The sequence below is a fragment of the Coffea arabica genome, chromosome 10e (assembly GCF_036785885.1).
Source record: "Coffea arabica cultivar ET-39 chromosome 10e, Coffea Arabica ET-39 HiFi, whole genome shotgun sequence".
NCBI classification, from domain to species: domain Eukaryota; kingdom Viridiplantae; phylum Streptophyta; class Magnoliopsida; order Gentianales; family Rubiaceae; genus Coffea; species Coffea arabica.
Genome location: NC_092328.1, coordinates 3290127 through 3305572, shown reverse-complemented (window position 1 = coordinate 3305572; position 15446 = coordinate 3290127). Strand labels below are relative to the sequence as shown.

General features: G+C 35.8%; 2 protein-coding genes across 5 annotated transcripts; both read right to left on the bottom strand.

Moving 5' to 3' along the window:
- Window positions 1–4938: 4938 nt before the first annotated feature.
- LOC113712583 (uncharacterized) lies at window positions 4939–8258 on the bottom strand. The gene is made up of 4 exons (XM_072067641.1): window positions 7674–8258; window positions 6705–6900; window positions 5896–6027; window positions 4939–5541 (listed from the first exon to the last, which is right to left on the bottom strand). The coding sequence occupies exons 1-4, from the start codon at window positions 8027–8029 to the stop codon at window positions 5419–5421; spliced, it is 807 nt and encodes a 268-aa protein (XP_071923742.1). The 5' UTR covers window positions 8030–8258; the 3' UTR covers window positions 4939–5418.
- Window positions 8259–9212: 954 nt separating this feature from the next.
- Window positions 9213–11808, bottom strand: LOC113712187 (cold-regulated protein 27). Of its 4 annotated transcripts, none has more exons than XM_027235497.2 (6): window positions 11432–11808; window positions 10681–10881; window positions 10312–10552; window positions 9844–9956; window positions 9713–9757; window positions 9213–9584 (listed from the first exon to the last, which is right to left on the bottom strand). In XM_027235497.2, the coding sequence occupies exons 1-6, from the start codon at window positions 11555–11557 to the stop codon at window positions 9579–9581; spliced, it is 732 nt and encodes a 243-aa protein (XP_027091298.2). In that variant the 5' UTR covers window positions 11558–11808; the 3' UTR covers window positions 9213–9578. The 4 variants fall into 4 exon arrangements, with proteins under 4 accessions (XP_027091298.2, XP_027091296.2, XP_027091299.2 ...); XM_027235495.2 differs by having other exon boundaries at window positions 9693–9757; window positions 11432–11706; XM_027235498.2 differs by lacking the exon at window positions 9713–9757 and having other exon boundaries at window positions 11432–11706.
- Between the last annotated feature and the right edge of the window lie 3638 nt (window positions 11809–15446).

Here is a 15446-nt window from a genome sequence, read left to right as displayed (position 1 = left end):
CCGAGCTTTAAGCAGCCGAAGCTAGTGGAGCTGAGGCAAATCCCATTCTCAACATGATATACACACACTTGGGAGCTAGGAAGAAGACAGACAAGAATCTGACGTAGATGCAGAACTGATGCCATTGGTCTATGACCTGTTCATGCTGGAGATGGATGACCGTGGATATGCTGTGAGTGTATAAAGTGATTAAACCTGAAGGAAAGGGAGTGTCACACTTATTGGCACCAAATTTGGCTCTGTCAAGTCTCTCTTTTTCGTTGTAAAAAAACATAAAAAGACAAAGTTAAGGTTTTAAGAATTAGATATCCCGGTTCCAATTCTCCTTTCCCCTTCTCATTACTTCTTAAATTTTACCATTTTTTTGTTAGAATTTTTTTAAAAAAAAATTGAGGAAGTCTAGATTTAGTGGATTGAATCTCCAAAATTTCGAGGTTTTGCATTCAAATCTCATTAATCCTCACCGCATCTTAAATCTCACTTTTTTTCTGTTAAAACGAAATAAAAAGAACACCTAAAATGCATGATTCCTCTGCAAATAAACCATTTATGTATTTGTACTTTTAGAAGGTCTAGGTTTTGATACGCTTAGTACAAAAAAAACTACTGTTTACGTAGATCGAGCCAACTCAATTAGGTTTAGGTTTGCCATACTGTTGGGCATCTTCAAAATTGACAACGTATTATCTGGGCAATCTTATCATTGCGAATGTATAAACTGCTCGCATGCTACTTCTAAGTTCTATCTAGTGGTACTAATTAATATGTCATTCTTTTTCCTTTCGTCGGCTGCGTAGCATTAAGCCCCCATCTAAGCAGAAAATGCACTGAAACAAGAAAGAAACAGGTTACAGATACTCCATAAATTATTGGGACGGTAAACAAGAGCTTCGGGTCTACTATTAATTTGCGTGTTCTATTATTTGCAATAATTGGTTTCCAGAAATAGCTGAAAATCAATAAAGTTTGTAGTTGCTAGTTTCGTAAAGATAACACTGCCGTACCAGATCATGGTACCCTTTTTCCGTCTTAGAGCCATTTCAAAGCGTCCGATAAGTTCAATCTTTTCCTAATTTGTGTCATACGCAGCCCGCACTATTTAACACTTTCATGGTTTTTGTCTGCTCCACCAGTAACATCATTGAAATCGATGTGCACCAACAATTATTCCAGTCACAAAGGAGTTTTTTTTTTTTGTTTTGACAAATTATCTTTTATTCGCGTGTGATTTGATGTTTTATCACATAACTCTCTTACGGTTTAAAAAGTTATATACTGCCCCTCATAGTTTAGGTTAATCTGTCACCATTAGTTTTCTTGTTAAAACTAACGGTAAGTAGTAAAAAATCATAATCAAGATAATAAATTGTCAAATCTTTCCTTTCATTATTTCTTCTTTTTGCCCTCCAAACATAAAAAAGAAGAAATTGAAATAAAAAAAATAAATAAGAACTAAAAAACACCATTTAAGATTTGGTTTTAGAACTTATAATGATATTTGTAGTAAAAAAAGAATTTGGTATTTTTGTTTCTTATTTATTTGTTTTATATTTCCCTTCCCTCTTCCATCTCTTCTGTATTTGCAGAAAATTAAGATTTTGTAGGCCAAAGTATAGGCTTTCAAAATCATCTCTTCTCTTCCCAAAAAAAAAAAAAGAGAGAGAGAGAGAAAGAAAAGGAAAAAAGAAAAAAAAGTAATAAAAGAGTGAAATTTTCAATTTATTACTTTGACTTGGCTTTTTACTTTTGACCGTTAGTTTTAATGGAAAAATTAATGATGACACTTTAACCCAAATCATCAGGGGTTTATATATAAGTTTTTAAACCATAGGGAGATTATGTAATAAAGTACCAAATCATAGGGGGTAAAAGGTAATTTATCCTTTTTTCAGATTTCAATTTTTTTCCCTTGTGATTTCGAAGAACGAGAAAAGAAAACACCAATATATTCTTCTATTCTTGGTGTAGACATTTTCCGCTAGAAATTTTGATTCCATTTGCCTTCAGAATCGGCATACTGTAGACATGTTCCAATAGAAATTGATTCCTTCGACGCTCTACTTCCACCATTGATCCATCTGTCTATGTCACCTGTGAAACTATTTCAGAGTTCAGACAGTTGAGGGGAAGAACTATTTGTGCTTCCAAAGTCCAATCACCATAAATCATTTTTTCTAAAATAAAATCTCTAGGAAGGAAGATGTGCGATTTAAGAAACGGAGAGGGGATAGAAGGATTAAAACCTATAACCTCTAACCTCGACGCTCTGAAGCCTTAACCACCATAAATCAAGTTGAATAGTATGAAATGGAGAGTGACTAATATATATCTCAACTTGTCTGAATACTACAGACTTCGTCTTGAATCTTTATCTGGATCATTTTCAAGCTCTAGGCGCTCCATTCCTATCCTCGACAGCAACTTGTAAATGGCGGCTCTCCTTGCATGCATGTCTTCTTCAATGGTAGTTTGATTGGATGAATGCATGCATCTTCTTCCTGAATTATACGTCATTTTCTCAAGCCAAGAGATTTTTACAAAGTATTTGCATCATCAACAGAATTCAATGTCGACAAGGGTGCGAATAATCAGTTTCTTCCTTCTTGTATTTGTCGTTTATTCTATTATGGAAGACAAATACACGCGTCAAGCTTTTCCTTATATTTTTCTGTTTTAGAAAATGAAAATTCAATAATAGTCAACATTCTAAAACGCACCTGTGATAGGACAAGACAGAATTAGCACCATTTATTTAAAGCATCAATCTTTTGGCTAAGCGGTGCCTATTTGTTAAAAGGGGCCTTATATTTTACATTCGAAAAATATAGTTAATTTGAGAAAATTGTATAAATGCAAGGGTGGTGCAAGAATTGTGATTGCATGTATTCACATGCTAAGTTGAGTGTGATTTAGATATACTAACGAGTACCCACCGAGCACTTAGTAAAACAAAAAATTCAACGTCAAAAACTGGTCTTAACTATGGCATATGAAATCCAAGATTTGCAGAATATCAATAAAATTTACCACTTGATTTCCCCTTTGTCTCTTTTGACCCTTGTGTCATCATAAAACCAAACTACTACCCTAATTACGATGAACGTACGTACTAACCGCATAAGTAGAGGAGTGATCCAAATGGATTTTAGTGCTGCATTATCTTAACAACAAACATAAAAGTTATTCGACATCATAATTTTATGTTATTACTCGTAATCCTTCCTTCTGCGGCCAGCTATGATATAGAGAGAGGATAGTCATCATAGAAAAATTAAAAAAAGGGGACAGTGAATAAAGAAATCTTTGTCTCACGATGATGAGATGCTTTTATTGTCGTCAATGAAGTACGGTGGATATGGACTCTTGATTACCAATGATGATGATTGATCTATCAAAGGAGAAAAAGATACTCATTTGATGTTCATATTATGCAAAAGCGAAATAAGAAGAAAGGGGGAGGAATAAAAATTCGTGGTTGAGATGGAGAAGTAGTTGATATCAAGATCCCATCAACCCCAATTCTCCAATCACAGAACAGATTTAGTGGGTGGCCACACTCCCTATTTCCAGCTGGAGGGAATAGGGATATCCTAAAGCGAATGAATTATTGGATATGGCGTGTTTTACTGGTAACATGGGGAATCTGGAGACTGGAAAATGCACAGAGATGGATGAAAATAGGCCATGAAGATGAAGGGATAAATTGATCTTGACGGATCTTATACTTCCCACTTTGTTCGTGGAGGAATAGTCTGTAGTCAAAATGGACACACATCACCAATCTTCCTCGCCATCCGTTCATGTTCATGAATTAGCTTTCTCAAATTATATGTATTGGTTGCGGGATTAGATGAGGGGTCCAAATGCCAGATCAAGTCTTGTTGCGAAAATACCATTGCAACTTCTACAATTTGGAAGCTGGCATAATCCCTCCTAACCTTAATTCACAATCATTTAGCTTCTTTATTACCTTGTCCTTTTCTTCTTTTGGTTGTTCCAAAAAGAAAAAAAAAAAAAAAAAAAAGCAAGGGCTTTAATATATAGCTTTCGCCATCCCTTTTTGACCTTTATTCTATCAAATTTACACCATCCCATTTTTTGAATTTTTAAACTCTTTAGGCCAAAATAAATGTAAACGTGTCTAGAAAACAAAACTATGAGCGTGCAAAGATGTTATTCCGCTTCCTCTAAATAAAAAGGGATTTGACTGTGGAAAAGTAATGGCTGACAGGTTAGAAACGGGTCAGATTTTGAGACAGAGTTGATAATTAGGCTAGATTTTGTTCTCAAAATCGATATCATTCGAATTTTCTTCGCCGGATGTATATCGAGGAGCGGTTGCGAAAACAAGAGCTCCCAATTGATATCTTCCCTACCCATCCGGTAAAGAAGAATTGTCCATCAGACGTACAAAAATGGGAATGAAATCTTCGCAATGGAGATTTTTATCTTAGGATATCACAAACTAATTTAGCTTAAAAATTTGCTTTCCAAGATCTATATGTGGACTCCAGTCATCTCAGGTCCAACATTATGTTCTAAAGAAACCCAAAAAAGAAAAAACGAGAAATCTCATCAAAACAACTCTTTACTCGGCAAGGTGGATCACAACGTGTACAAAATTTTTTTGAAATATTTACTGGTTAATGATTTGCAAGTTATTCATTTGCATCTGCACTTCTGCAGGCCCAATCCCTCCATTTTACGAACGAGACAGGACAAGATGCTTTCTATATCCCTGACCAAGCCCCTAGTCGACCATTGTCCTGGACATCGACGCTGGACTTTGAAAAACAATTGGTGGTCCGATGCTATGAAGCGCAACTCCGTGGGTACATGCTGAAACCATAGTGTCTTGGGCTCGCTATTGAATAGGCAGGCCACACACAGTAATTTTCAAGTCGTTATTAGGCCCATACAAAAATCCACAGGTGTTCGTTTCTGTGTTAACGAGGTAAAAAGGAGAATGAACTCGTTTCTGAGTGGAAACCTACAATTCAATGGTAAGTACAAACTGACGGCACAAAAGTTCAAAAAAAAGAAAGGGCCAGAATTTTCTCGTTTCCTTTTGCTTGGCTGCACAACAAAGAGACTAATAACAGAAAGCGGACAGGAAATCCTCTAGCTGAAGCAATGACAACTAAGTTAAGATCAACCAGATACAACTACGTTCAAGAATTTAATCTGATGCATGTCTATAACAAATGGCACGGTTCAGATAATTACCCTATACCCTGATGTCGTATGAGCAAGTTGGCTAGTTTAATCGAACAAGGGGCAATAGTACCAGGTCCAATTAACACCTTTCCCATCCTTCAAATTTTACCCGCCAGAGCAAAGAAAAGGCACTGGTTGTCATATGCTTAAAACGCAGAAAGCATCATCATTTTGGCCTGAGTTTGGAGTAAATGGACACTCTCAGGCCCTCTGTTCATAAGAATTTTCAAGAACTTGGACCCCAGGTCCATATATCAAACGGCAACGGTCATTAAAGGAACCAACTAGTCGAGACACCACCTCCTTAAAGAACATGTTTGCCATCTGTCAAGCAGAAGGAAAATAAGAAAAGGTATTCCAAACTCAAACCTCCAGCTTATGATATAAGTCATGAATTTCTGCAACTTCTTTAGAGCAATATCTCCATTATTTACTGAATAACACAAAAGTTCAAAGAAAAATTGCTTGTTTTGAAAGTTTTAATGTCATTGCACCCGTAAAATTTCCCTTTCAATACTCATTAAACACGGATTATCAAGAACAACCATGGAAACTAACCAGATACCAAACCCAGATTTTATGGACATAATTTAAACCAATGAGAAGATAAACTCCTCCAAAGTTTCACATGTAATTTCAATCTTGCCAAGAGTAGTTAACTCCATAAAGGAAGCATACCTGTCGATAAAATGGAGACTGAAACTTAAAATCAACCAAGAAATAAAGGTTACAAGTTCCTGGAACAGGCCCGGGATTGAATTCCCAGATGTTTATCAGATGATCGAAAAGAGCACTTTGAGATGCAGTAGTCTGCAAGTAAAATGTACGAGATGTTAAAATCTCATCAACTGAAAGTCTGAAAAGATGCTCAGGACACGATGAACATCACAAAGTACAGTAAAAATTCCTAAGACATGCAAAGCAAAACATAATAAATGCAGCAAACTTCTAAACCAAAAGCCAATCATAGAACTCATTGCACCCCATTTGACAAATTAGCCTCGGCTTAACATTATGGTTGACTTTTTTCCTTGTTTTGGATTAGATAACAACAAAAAGATGTATTTAAGATGCCATACGGCCTACTGTTCATATGAGGTCAAGAAAATATTTAGATTTATATGGAGCTGCTTTTCACAAGTTGAAATCTCCAGTTCAGGACAGTATATAAGTAATTATAACAGTCACACTGACACTACACTTTGAACATTTTGAAGATGACCTGCATCCTATTTATCAATGTTTCATTAAGGTAAAGGGACCAAAGACTATTTCACAAGCCACTATGATCCCAGCTAACTTAGATTATTCCACTCATGTCAATCACTAATGTGTCGTACCAGACCAGTTCCATAAATGGGAATACCAAAATATCTCCGATACAAGCACAGAAAGCACTTATGTCTGTACCTGTTAACATTAGAATAAGGCATACCGAAAACTGAAACTTCCAAAACCAAGACATTCACTATAAGAAATTTTCATACCTTTATATATCTTGGCTTGGTCAACTCAACATGGGACATATAACTTTCAATAAGAAACTTAAAACCAATTTCTAGCTCTGCATCAAAAGATCCATCTGGATTGCGCCGAACTATTTCTGATCGTTGACACCATGGAAGGAAATCTTCATACAAGTCAACAGCAGCAACAACAGCAAATAACTGCTCTGGAGAGTATCTAACAGTATTTAGAAAATACAAGTCAGTGCACAAATCATATGATCCTCATAAGAAAAATGTGGGCAAGATCAAATTCTGACATAATGACACAAAAGAAAAACAAATGCATGAAATGGAAAAAAATTCAATGCAGTGCAACTAGACAGTTAGGACATAAGGATATATGAAGATGGAAAAAAACTGTAATAGCACTCGTAAGAATTTGATTGAACAGCATAGTGCTGCAAGCCAATCAAAGCTCATTCCATAAGAATAGGCTGTACGTCTCAGTCATTGTCCTTCTTCCACCAGAATGAATTTACTTTTGCTCAGCTCGCAGGATGCAACTTACGTAAAACTAGATGAAAAAGTCACAAAGTACAGGATCAACCACAGGATAGATGAAAGCATGACGAAACTAAATCCAACATGAAACCTCAAAACTTTCTGGCAGCCAATTATCCCAAAAATGATAAAAATGCCGAAATTAATGTGATAGTTATAGCATGAAAAAACGCAACACGAATATCTAAGGCAGAAATGAAATCTACACCACTTTAGATGATCAGAACTGCCCCGTTACATAACCGCTCTGTGATGCTAAGGTCTACCGCAGCTAAAATAAAATGAACAATCTTTCTCAAACAACTGAGCTTCACGAACGAACTAAGACACAGCTAACAAATCAATCAAGAGTTTAACCGCATTTCAGCATAACCAAACAAATAAGATGGAAGAAAAAAGGGGGTGAGAGAGAAGAAGATCAAAGATGAAAAAGAATCAAAACCTTACCCTAAAACGCGGCGTTCTTCATAGACTTTGGATAACATACTCCCTTCTTCACCATCACCACACCCCAAAAATCCTCTCCTTTGCGAAAGACTGACGCCATTGCAATGACCACAATTGCACAAGCTCCTAAATCCTAAACACGCATTGCTGTGTTGATACGAACCCGAAATCGTCCGATTATTAGCTGGAGAATATGGATTAAAGCCAGCAAAGCTGTTGAATCCTCGAATCTGAAACAACTTCCCCAATCGCGCACTAGTTTTGGAATATCCGCGTCTTATAAACGGTCGAGATACATCTCGACGGGTTGCCAAACACCGCCCTACGGCCTTCGTCGTCATCCCAGACCACGGCATTGTTTCAATTTTATGGCATAATATTCAGCAACTGAAAAACCTAGCTAAATCGGTCGCCTTCATCGATTTCGATATACTAGACCTAATGTAATTAAACTTGAAGGACAAAAATATGTAATCAATTTCGGCAAGAATTTACTGTCAAAATCGAAAATTCAGAAGAAAAAAATAGGGAAGAAAAATTTGAAGAGAGAATTCTATGATGCAGAAGCAGAAAGGGAGGAAACGCAAGAAAGGGGGAGAAAGCAATCGGCAAATTTTGCGATACAATCGTGTGTTGGGTTGGGCCGCTGACCCGCTGGGAAATTGGGCAACTTTTCAGACAGCACAGCGGTGGGTAAGCTTGGTTTGGTCATATTTCTAAGTTTGTCCAAATGTACGTCTCGAAAAATCATCATATACAATAGTAACATTTCTAAGTCAGCCGCCCTTTCTTTGATACAATACAGGTTGCTACTCCACTGCCATTTCCTTGTACAGGTTTCTTCACATAGCGAATTTTAAGAAAAACGGTTAGACTCCTATTCGACCATTTTGTACCAATGCATGTAGCACCAACAATACAAAAATGAGCATTTTTTTTAATACAATTTTGTTACGTGACATGAATTTAATTTTGAAATTTAAGTCATACAAATGTTGTGACATACATCCATAGATGTTAATGTAAAAAAAAAAAAAAAATTATTACACTGTCGGGATCCTACAAATATTTATTATTATTTGGAGTTAATATTTGGATAGAGTGTTTTTTGAAATAATTACTATAGCGCTTTTTGTGATGTGATGTATGTGAGATAAAAAGTTGATTTGAAATATAAGAAGGTGAGTTGGAAAATGTGTTTATGATGCAAGCAAAATATTATTTGGAATAATAATAATGGTATCCAAACAAACCCAATATTATAATTATAAGAGTGTTTGGATAGAATATTATTCGAAATATTATTTGGAATAATTACTGTAACACTTTTTATGATGTAATGTATGTGAAATAAAAAGGTAATTGAAAATATAAAAAAAGGTGGGTTGAAAAATATATTTATGATGTAAGCGAAATATTATTTAGAATAATTTCCCTGTCAATATTACTGCAAGTTTTATAGAAAGTTGGCGATATACCTGCGCTCTCAAGTATCTCTATACAAAAGGCACACTCTCAACTAAAACAGAGAACATCACAGAGACTGAAGAGACATTTTCCCAAAATCTGTACAATGTTTCTTCTTCTGATTTTACAAAGACAAAAGGCAAGCATACACTAAAACGTCAAAGCAGCTGGATGAAATTAATCAAACAATAAATAAATGAAGTTATGTCAGACATCATAGCACCATAAAATTGTAGTTCATGATTCCATGCAAAGACGGGCTTAAATCTTATGGAGAGTCTTCAGGGGCTTGTTTTGATTTGTGGCAGTGTCAGAATGATCCATGGCCCTTGCATCTCCTTGACATTCCTCTAGTCCCTTATGCAGAACTCAGGCTAAGCCTCATGCCATATACTGGTTTGACAATCTTCCTTCTCTCCTCAGCACTGGGTTTGAGGTTTACATCTGTAGTCAAACTACTAATTAGAATCAACTGAAAAATACGAGTTGTAAATTACAATCACAAAAATGTCAATTCTCGTAGTTGATTGCGTTCTCTATCCAAGTCCCTACTCTTTTTGGGAACTATGAACCTTGGAATGATCATCTATAAGAGATAACTTTCCATGAGGCACGACCTGCACAGTGAATTTATAGACCTTTATAGTTGTCAGAAAATCTGATTTTTGATTTTCATCTTGCAAGACTTTAGTATGGGATGTACTTGATCATTGGATGAAGCGGTGGCTGCTGACATTTTTCTGCATTTTTGGCGGCGTTTTCTGCTTTTCTTCTCTTCTTCAGAATCCTCGTCAGCAAAGTTTTGATCAGTCATCTCTGAAAACAACACAATCACAGACTGTCTAAGTTGGCAGATATAGTTGAAACAAGCAACTACAATTCGTCCTTTGGTTATCAAGTAGCAAGATATCTTTTTAATTTTGAATAAATATAGCAATATTGGCATTCAACTTTCCACCTCCAAAAATGGTTTATGATATAGTGAAGTTAAACTTCTGTTTTAGACACATTAACCTTGACCATACCAGTTAGCAAACAAAATGGAATCAGTCTCTATTAACAAAAGAGGCTGTAAACTCTATTCAATGTAAACAAAATAGCAGCAGTGCAGCACTCACTGTGAAGGAGTTAGAGCTTTTGAAAACTGGACCAAACTAAGATGGTAATATACCTGTATTGCTGCCCATAGAATCTTGGCAGCCAAACGGAAACGCAGTTGGATTGGCAGTAGTAGATACAGGAGCTTGTCCTTGGAAGGTTCTGGTTTGGTGCCTGCACGAGGACCTGTAATGTTGAATCCAGGGATTTGCGAAAACAGGGTCAGATTTCTGTGCTTGCTTTGGTCGTGCCATTTCTCTCCTGTAATTGCTGAAATTGACTCTTGCCCAAGAGCCATCTTTGAAAACCTTGAACTAATTTTTAAGACCAAAAAAAAAAAAAAAAAGCAATAGCAATGTCAATGATCACATTTCAAAGAATAACGTAGATATTCCGAACTGCTAATGCAGCTAGCAATCATTAACGAGTTATTTGATCAAACCTGGCCAGAAGGAGTAGCAACACCATCATTCATTTGCCCCCAGTTTTTAGGTTCTGACAAGGATTCTTGTTGGGAGAAACCACCCAATGTATCCAACGAATCATACAACTGGTTAACAAATGAGGCCTCCATCGAATTAAGATACAAGCTGTGTTTCTCGTCTGTCCACTGTGTGGATTCTGATTCTGTTTCTTGAGATTCCTGAATGCAATAAACTGAATCAGAACAAAATAGGAATTTAAACTAAAGGCTCATCAGCTCCAATCCGTTCAAAAATTAATTTCTTGTTCCTTGTCTCTTTAATTCATAATCTTTATTCTGCTGATCGAAGAAGTCACTTAGACTAGTAACCCAAAAACAAGGTAGAAGTAGAGAAACTCCACCGCCTTTTGAAACCTCCCAAAATAGATTCTTTTACCTATGAGCGTATGACAAATTAGATACCACCAGCTTTGATTTTGGATCACCAAACAGATAGAATCCTTCAACTGACAATTAAATCTTGAAAAATAATTACAGATGACAAAGGAATTAAGGAAAAAAGGCAATAGTAGCTAAAGTGTGTAAAAATCCATGGAAAAGCACCCCAAAAAAAACAAAATTTGTTCAAGAAATGAGCTGAATAAACTAGACCCAACTATCCCTCATGCCCAAGATACCAGAAAGGAAGCTACATACTTCTCCAGAAATTATACCTGAAAACTCAAGTCCAAAAAAAAAAAAAAAAAAAAAAGGAAGGAGAGGTAAATACCAGCAAAGTTGAGGTTGTATCATCAGAATTCGAGGGATGTTTTTCTTTTTCAACGCTCAGCTCCGACAATAGCGACCCCGTTCGGTCCATTTCTGGCCTTGATGAAGAACCATTTAAGCTTTGCATGTTCCTATAGATATCTTTCTGGAATCCGTACCCAAATTTAGGAAAACAAAAGAGACAAATCCCCAGAATTGTTCACTCGTAGCACCAGACTTAGAAAACGAAAAAGGGCAAAAAAAAAAAAAAAATCATGTAAAAGAAGCCGTTCTCTGGATTAGGTTGGTTTCTGGAACGATTTACTATATATTCACTAGTATCATGAACAAACCAAATGGGTCGGTTTTTGTTGATGGAAAGAAAGAGGAATTTGGGACCCAAAAAGAGTAGCCCAGTTGTCGCACTTTTACACTTGTCCAGCCGAAGTTGATGTCCACGTCAGCCGCGAATTCGGGGAATGAGTGAGTAGCCAGGAAGCCAGGCAGGCGGAGGAGGATGGAAAATTGGAAAAAGCAAGGACAAGGGTCAGATGCAAGATATTTTTCTTTCTCGTACGGCTAAATTCACTGTTCCACCCCAAAAAATATCTTGGACTCTCAGTCTCAGCTCACAAATATCTTGGGTCACCAGTAGGAGGATTGACTGCGCAGCAGCACAACATTTGAACCGTCGCCGTCCGGGATTAATTTCAATTTTGTCTGCACGGCCTCGTCGTACAATTCTTGACAACTTGTAATCTTTTGTACCGAGAACTTTAAATGCCTGGTTTTCGACAATTGTTCGACAATTAACATGCCTGGTTTTCGAGGATGTCTTGGGCTCTAATGATAACTTGAGCCAAATCAAATGGGGTCAATATGATCGTATTAGCACTCTCAGAAATCCCATGGCTTGTATATTGACCAAGCTGACTAGTATGCCCGAAACACTTGTGAGGCTACCCTTCGTTTATCCTGCTCTTCAAATTGGCTCCGTCCGGGTCATGTATTTTTAGGGGTATGTTTGGTATTTCCAAAAATTTTGTGTTTGGACAGAGTATTATTTAAAATAATTATTAGAATCCTTATAATTATAATGTGATGTATGTGAGGTAAAAAAGTAGTTGGAAATATAAAAAAGTGAGTTAGAAAATGTGTTTATGATGCAAGCAAAATATTATATGAAATAATTCAATTATTCAAACATTCTAATTGTAGTGATGTGTATAAAAAAAAATTTATACTATAAATGGTTAGATGTTTTTGGGGCGTTCTTGAGAATGTATTTAAGGTATTTTTAAAATTTAAAATTTTAGTGAGGTATTTTTAAAATTTTTTTCAAAAAAAAATTCACCACCCATCACCCTCTCCTCTCCTCCCTCTTCCACAGCACCATCACCACCGCCCTCCCCTTCTCCCTGCTCTCTTCTCCCTCTTGTTCCTCTTTCTTCCTTCTTCCTCTTCCTTTTCCTTTCTTCCCCTCCCCCGCAACCCCCTCCCTCCCTCCCTTTTTCTCTCTCTAGTTCATGTCGAAATCTAGTCACACTAATCACAACCAAAATGGGGGAGAAAGAAGAAAAGGAAGGAGGGGAGGGAAGGAGAGAAAGAGGGAGGGAAGGAGAGAAAGAGGGAGGGAGGGAGTGAAGGGAGAGAAAGGGAAAAGAGAGAGATGGCAGTGGCGATGGAGGAGGAGAGGGTGGTGGTGGGTGAAAAAGGATAGAGGCAGTAGAGTTTTATTTATTTACTTATTTATTTTGTTAGTTGTATTTGAAATTTGTATGAATTAGGTGTTTTTTAAAATGCGTTTTGAAGTGTGTTATTATAGCATCGCATTTAAAAAAACTTGTTTGTGAAAAAATGATCAATTTATACGGACATGTTTTGTACCAGACTATGTCGTGAATAAATAGCACTAGGCCAACTAGTGTTGTTAGATCCAAGCTAGATCGGGCAATCCGATCGTGAACCAGCCTTCTTCCCGAGTTGGTTTGTAGCATAAAATTACTTTGGTCAAAACTCAATTAAAACTGTCAAACCAGCTAAATCAATAACCTGGTTTCGACTGGTTGGTCCATTTCTCAAACTTTCTTAAATATTTTTTCCAAGCATAATTTAAGTTATCTAAATTGTAATATTTTCATTTATTAATAGGAATAAAAAATTGCCACCCACTTAGTGTAATTATCAAAATTACTCGTTTTCCTAAATGATTTCTAAATTAATAAATTTTTATCTTTATCATTTTATCAATTTAGTATCAGTGATTCCAATTTGCATTAATTTTTCTTAATTTAGTTTTTCAAGTAGTTTTGCAAAATTGACATATTTTAGCCATGAATTTACATTTTTATACATAATTTTTGGGTGTATATTTGATTGCAAGTCTAATATTTTTTAAATAATTTTTATGGTTAATTAAATATAACCAAAAACTTAATTTTAATATTTTGAAACTTATAAAAATATAAAATAATTATGAAATCAATTTGATGTCAGTGAATTTTTTAGAACGCTCTGATTGATCTAACCAATTGACCCCTAATCCAATAATTTCGTCGAGTCGCTATTCGGTCCTAATTTAACAACATTGAGCCCAACCCTTATACCAAACCCAAAACTACTGTAAAACTCACTAATTTGCCTATTTCAAGAAAAGGGGAATAGAATATGCAACCGTGGGTTGGAATCTTGGATTGCCAAGATTTTCAAAGTTTTAAGATCGGTGTGCATTGGCAAAGATGACTGACAGCAGCGATCAGTGATTAGTGGTTACAGAAACAAAATGAGACACACAGAGAGAGATTGTAGAGTGGATGGTGCTATAATCTTAATAATAGTTCAAGAGTATATTTATTAGTTTAGTCAAATATAAAAGAGTGGTGGAGTACAAGAGATTTACTTATCAAAGATGCACTTCAAATTTATGAATGGATTTTACAATTCACACCTAAAATTTGTACAAAGGTTATGATTGTAGATATTATCAATTCTTTTGCTATAGGATTGGAGAAAATAGTGATAATATTAGAAGCCTCTCTTGTGATTTTTACTAATAGCATTAAACACTCTTGAAGTTTTAAAAATATCACTTACCTCTCTTGATAATTGCAAAATGACTATAGAGACCCTTACCTTCATACATACATATCAAATAAATGAAGCTCAAAAACTTAAACAAAAAGAAATATAAGTCACTCTCTTCTCTTACCCTTTTCTCTAACATTCTATCTTGTCCATTTGTTTGAATGACTACTTCTTTTTTCTTTTTGTAACTTATTGTAAACTGAATTTTGTTTATCTTCTTCTTTTAAGTGATTGTGGTAAAATGAAGTACGATTTCTTTAATTATTTTGATTTGATTTTTATAGCAATTTAGTACAACTTCAAGACTTGGGTCATGGATTGATAAGAGATTAAAAGAAATAGGGTTCATAGTTTTGATCATATAAAGTTGAACAGGTGCTAATGTATTTTTTTACAAGTATCTTTTCTGTTTTTCAAATTTATACGTTTAGGAGTTATGACTTTGCGACGTGGTAGCAGTATTTAAGATTATTTTTAGGTGGTAGTTTTTAATGGAGTGAAAAAAAAAATTGCTTCAAAGTATTATTGTTTAGCACAAAGAGAAGAAGGGAAGTTTAGAAAATTTAATGATTTTATAATACGAATAACAATAAGGGAAGTAATTGATATTTTTAAAATCACAGAGGTACTAAGTGATATTAAAACAAACCTCAGAGAAGGTTTCCAATATTATCCCTAATAATAAATAGTACTCATCGATTAACCGTCAGATGCAGTGTCTTTTTCTTTAAGTCTGTGCTACGTACCATACCAGCTTACCACCAGGCATGGTATGGGAGCGGTGAGCATCATCATACGTGTTGTTAGGTTGATGCCATGAGGCCTGCAGTTGCACCCAACCGCATTTGAGCTGTTACTGAGGAATGCTCATTTATTACCAAGTTGAGAAATTATTAAAGAAGTTGATTACGTCTACGCATTGGTGGGGTTGGGGGTTGGGACTGGGGCATGAA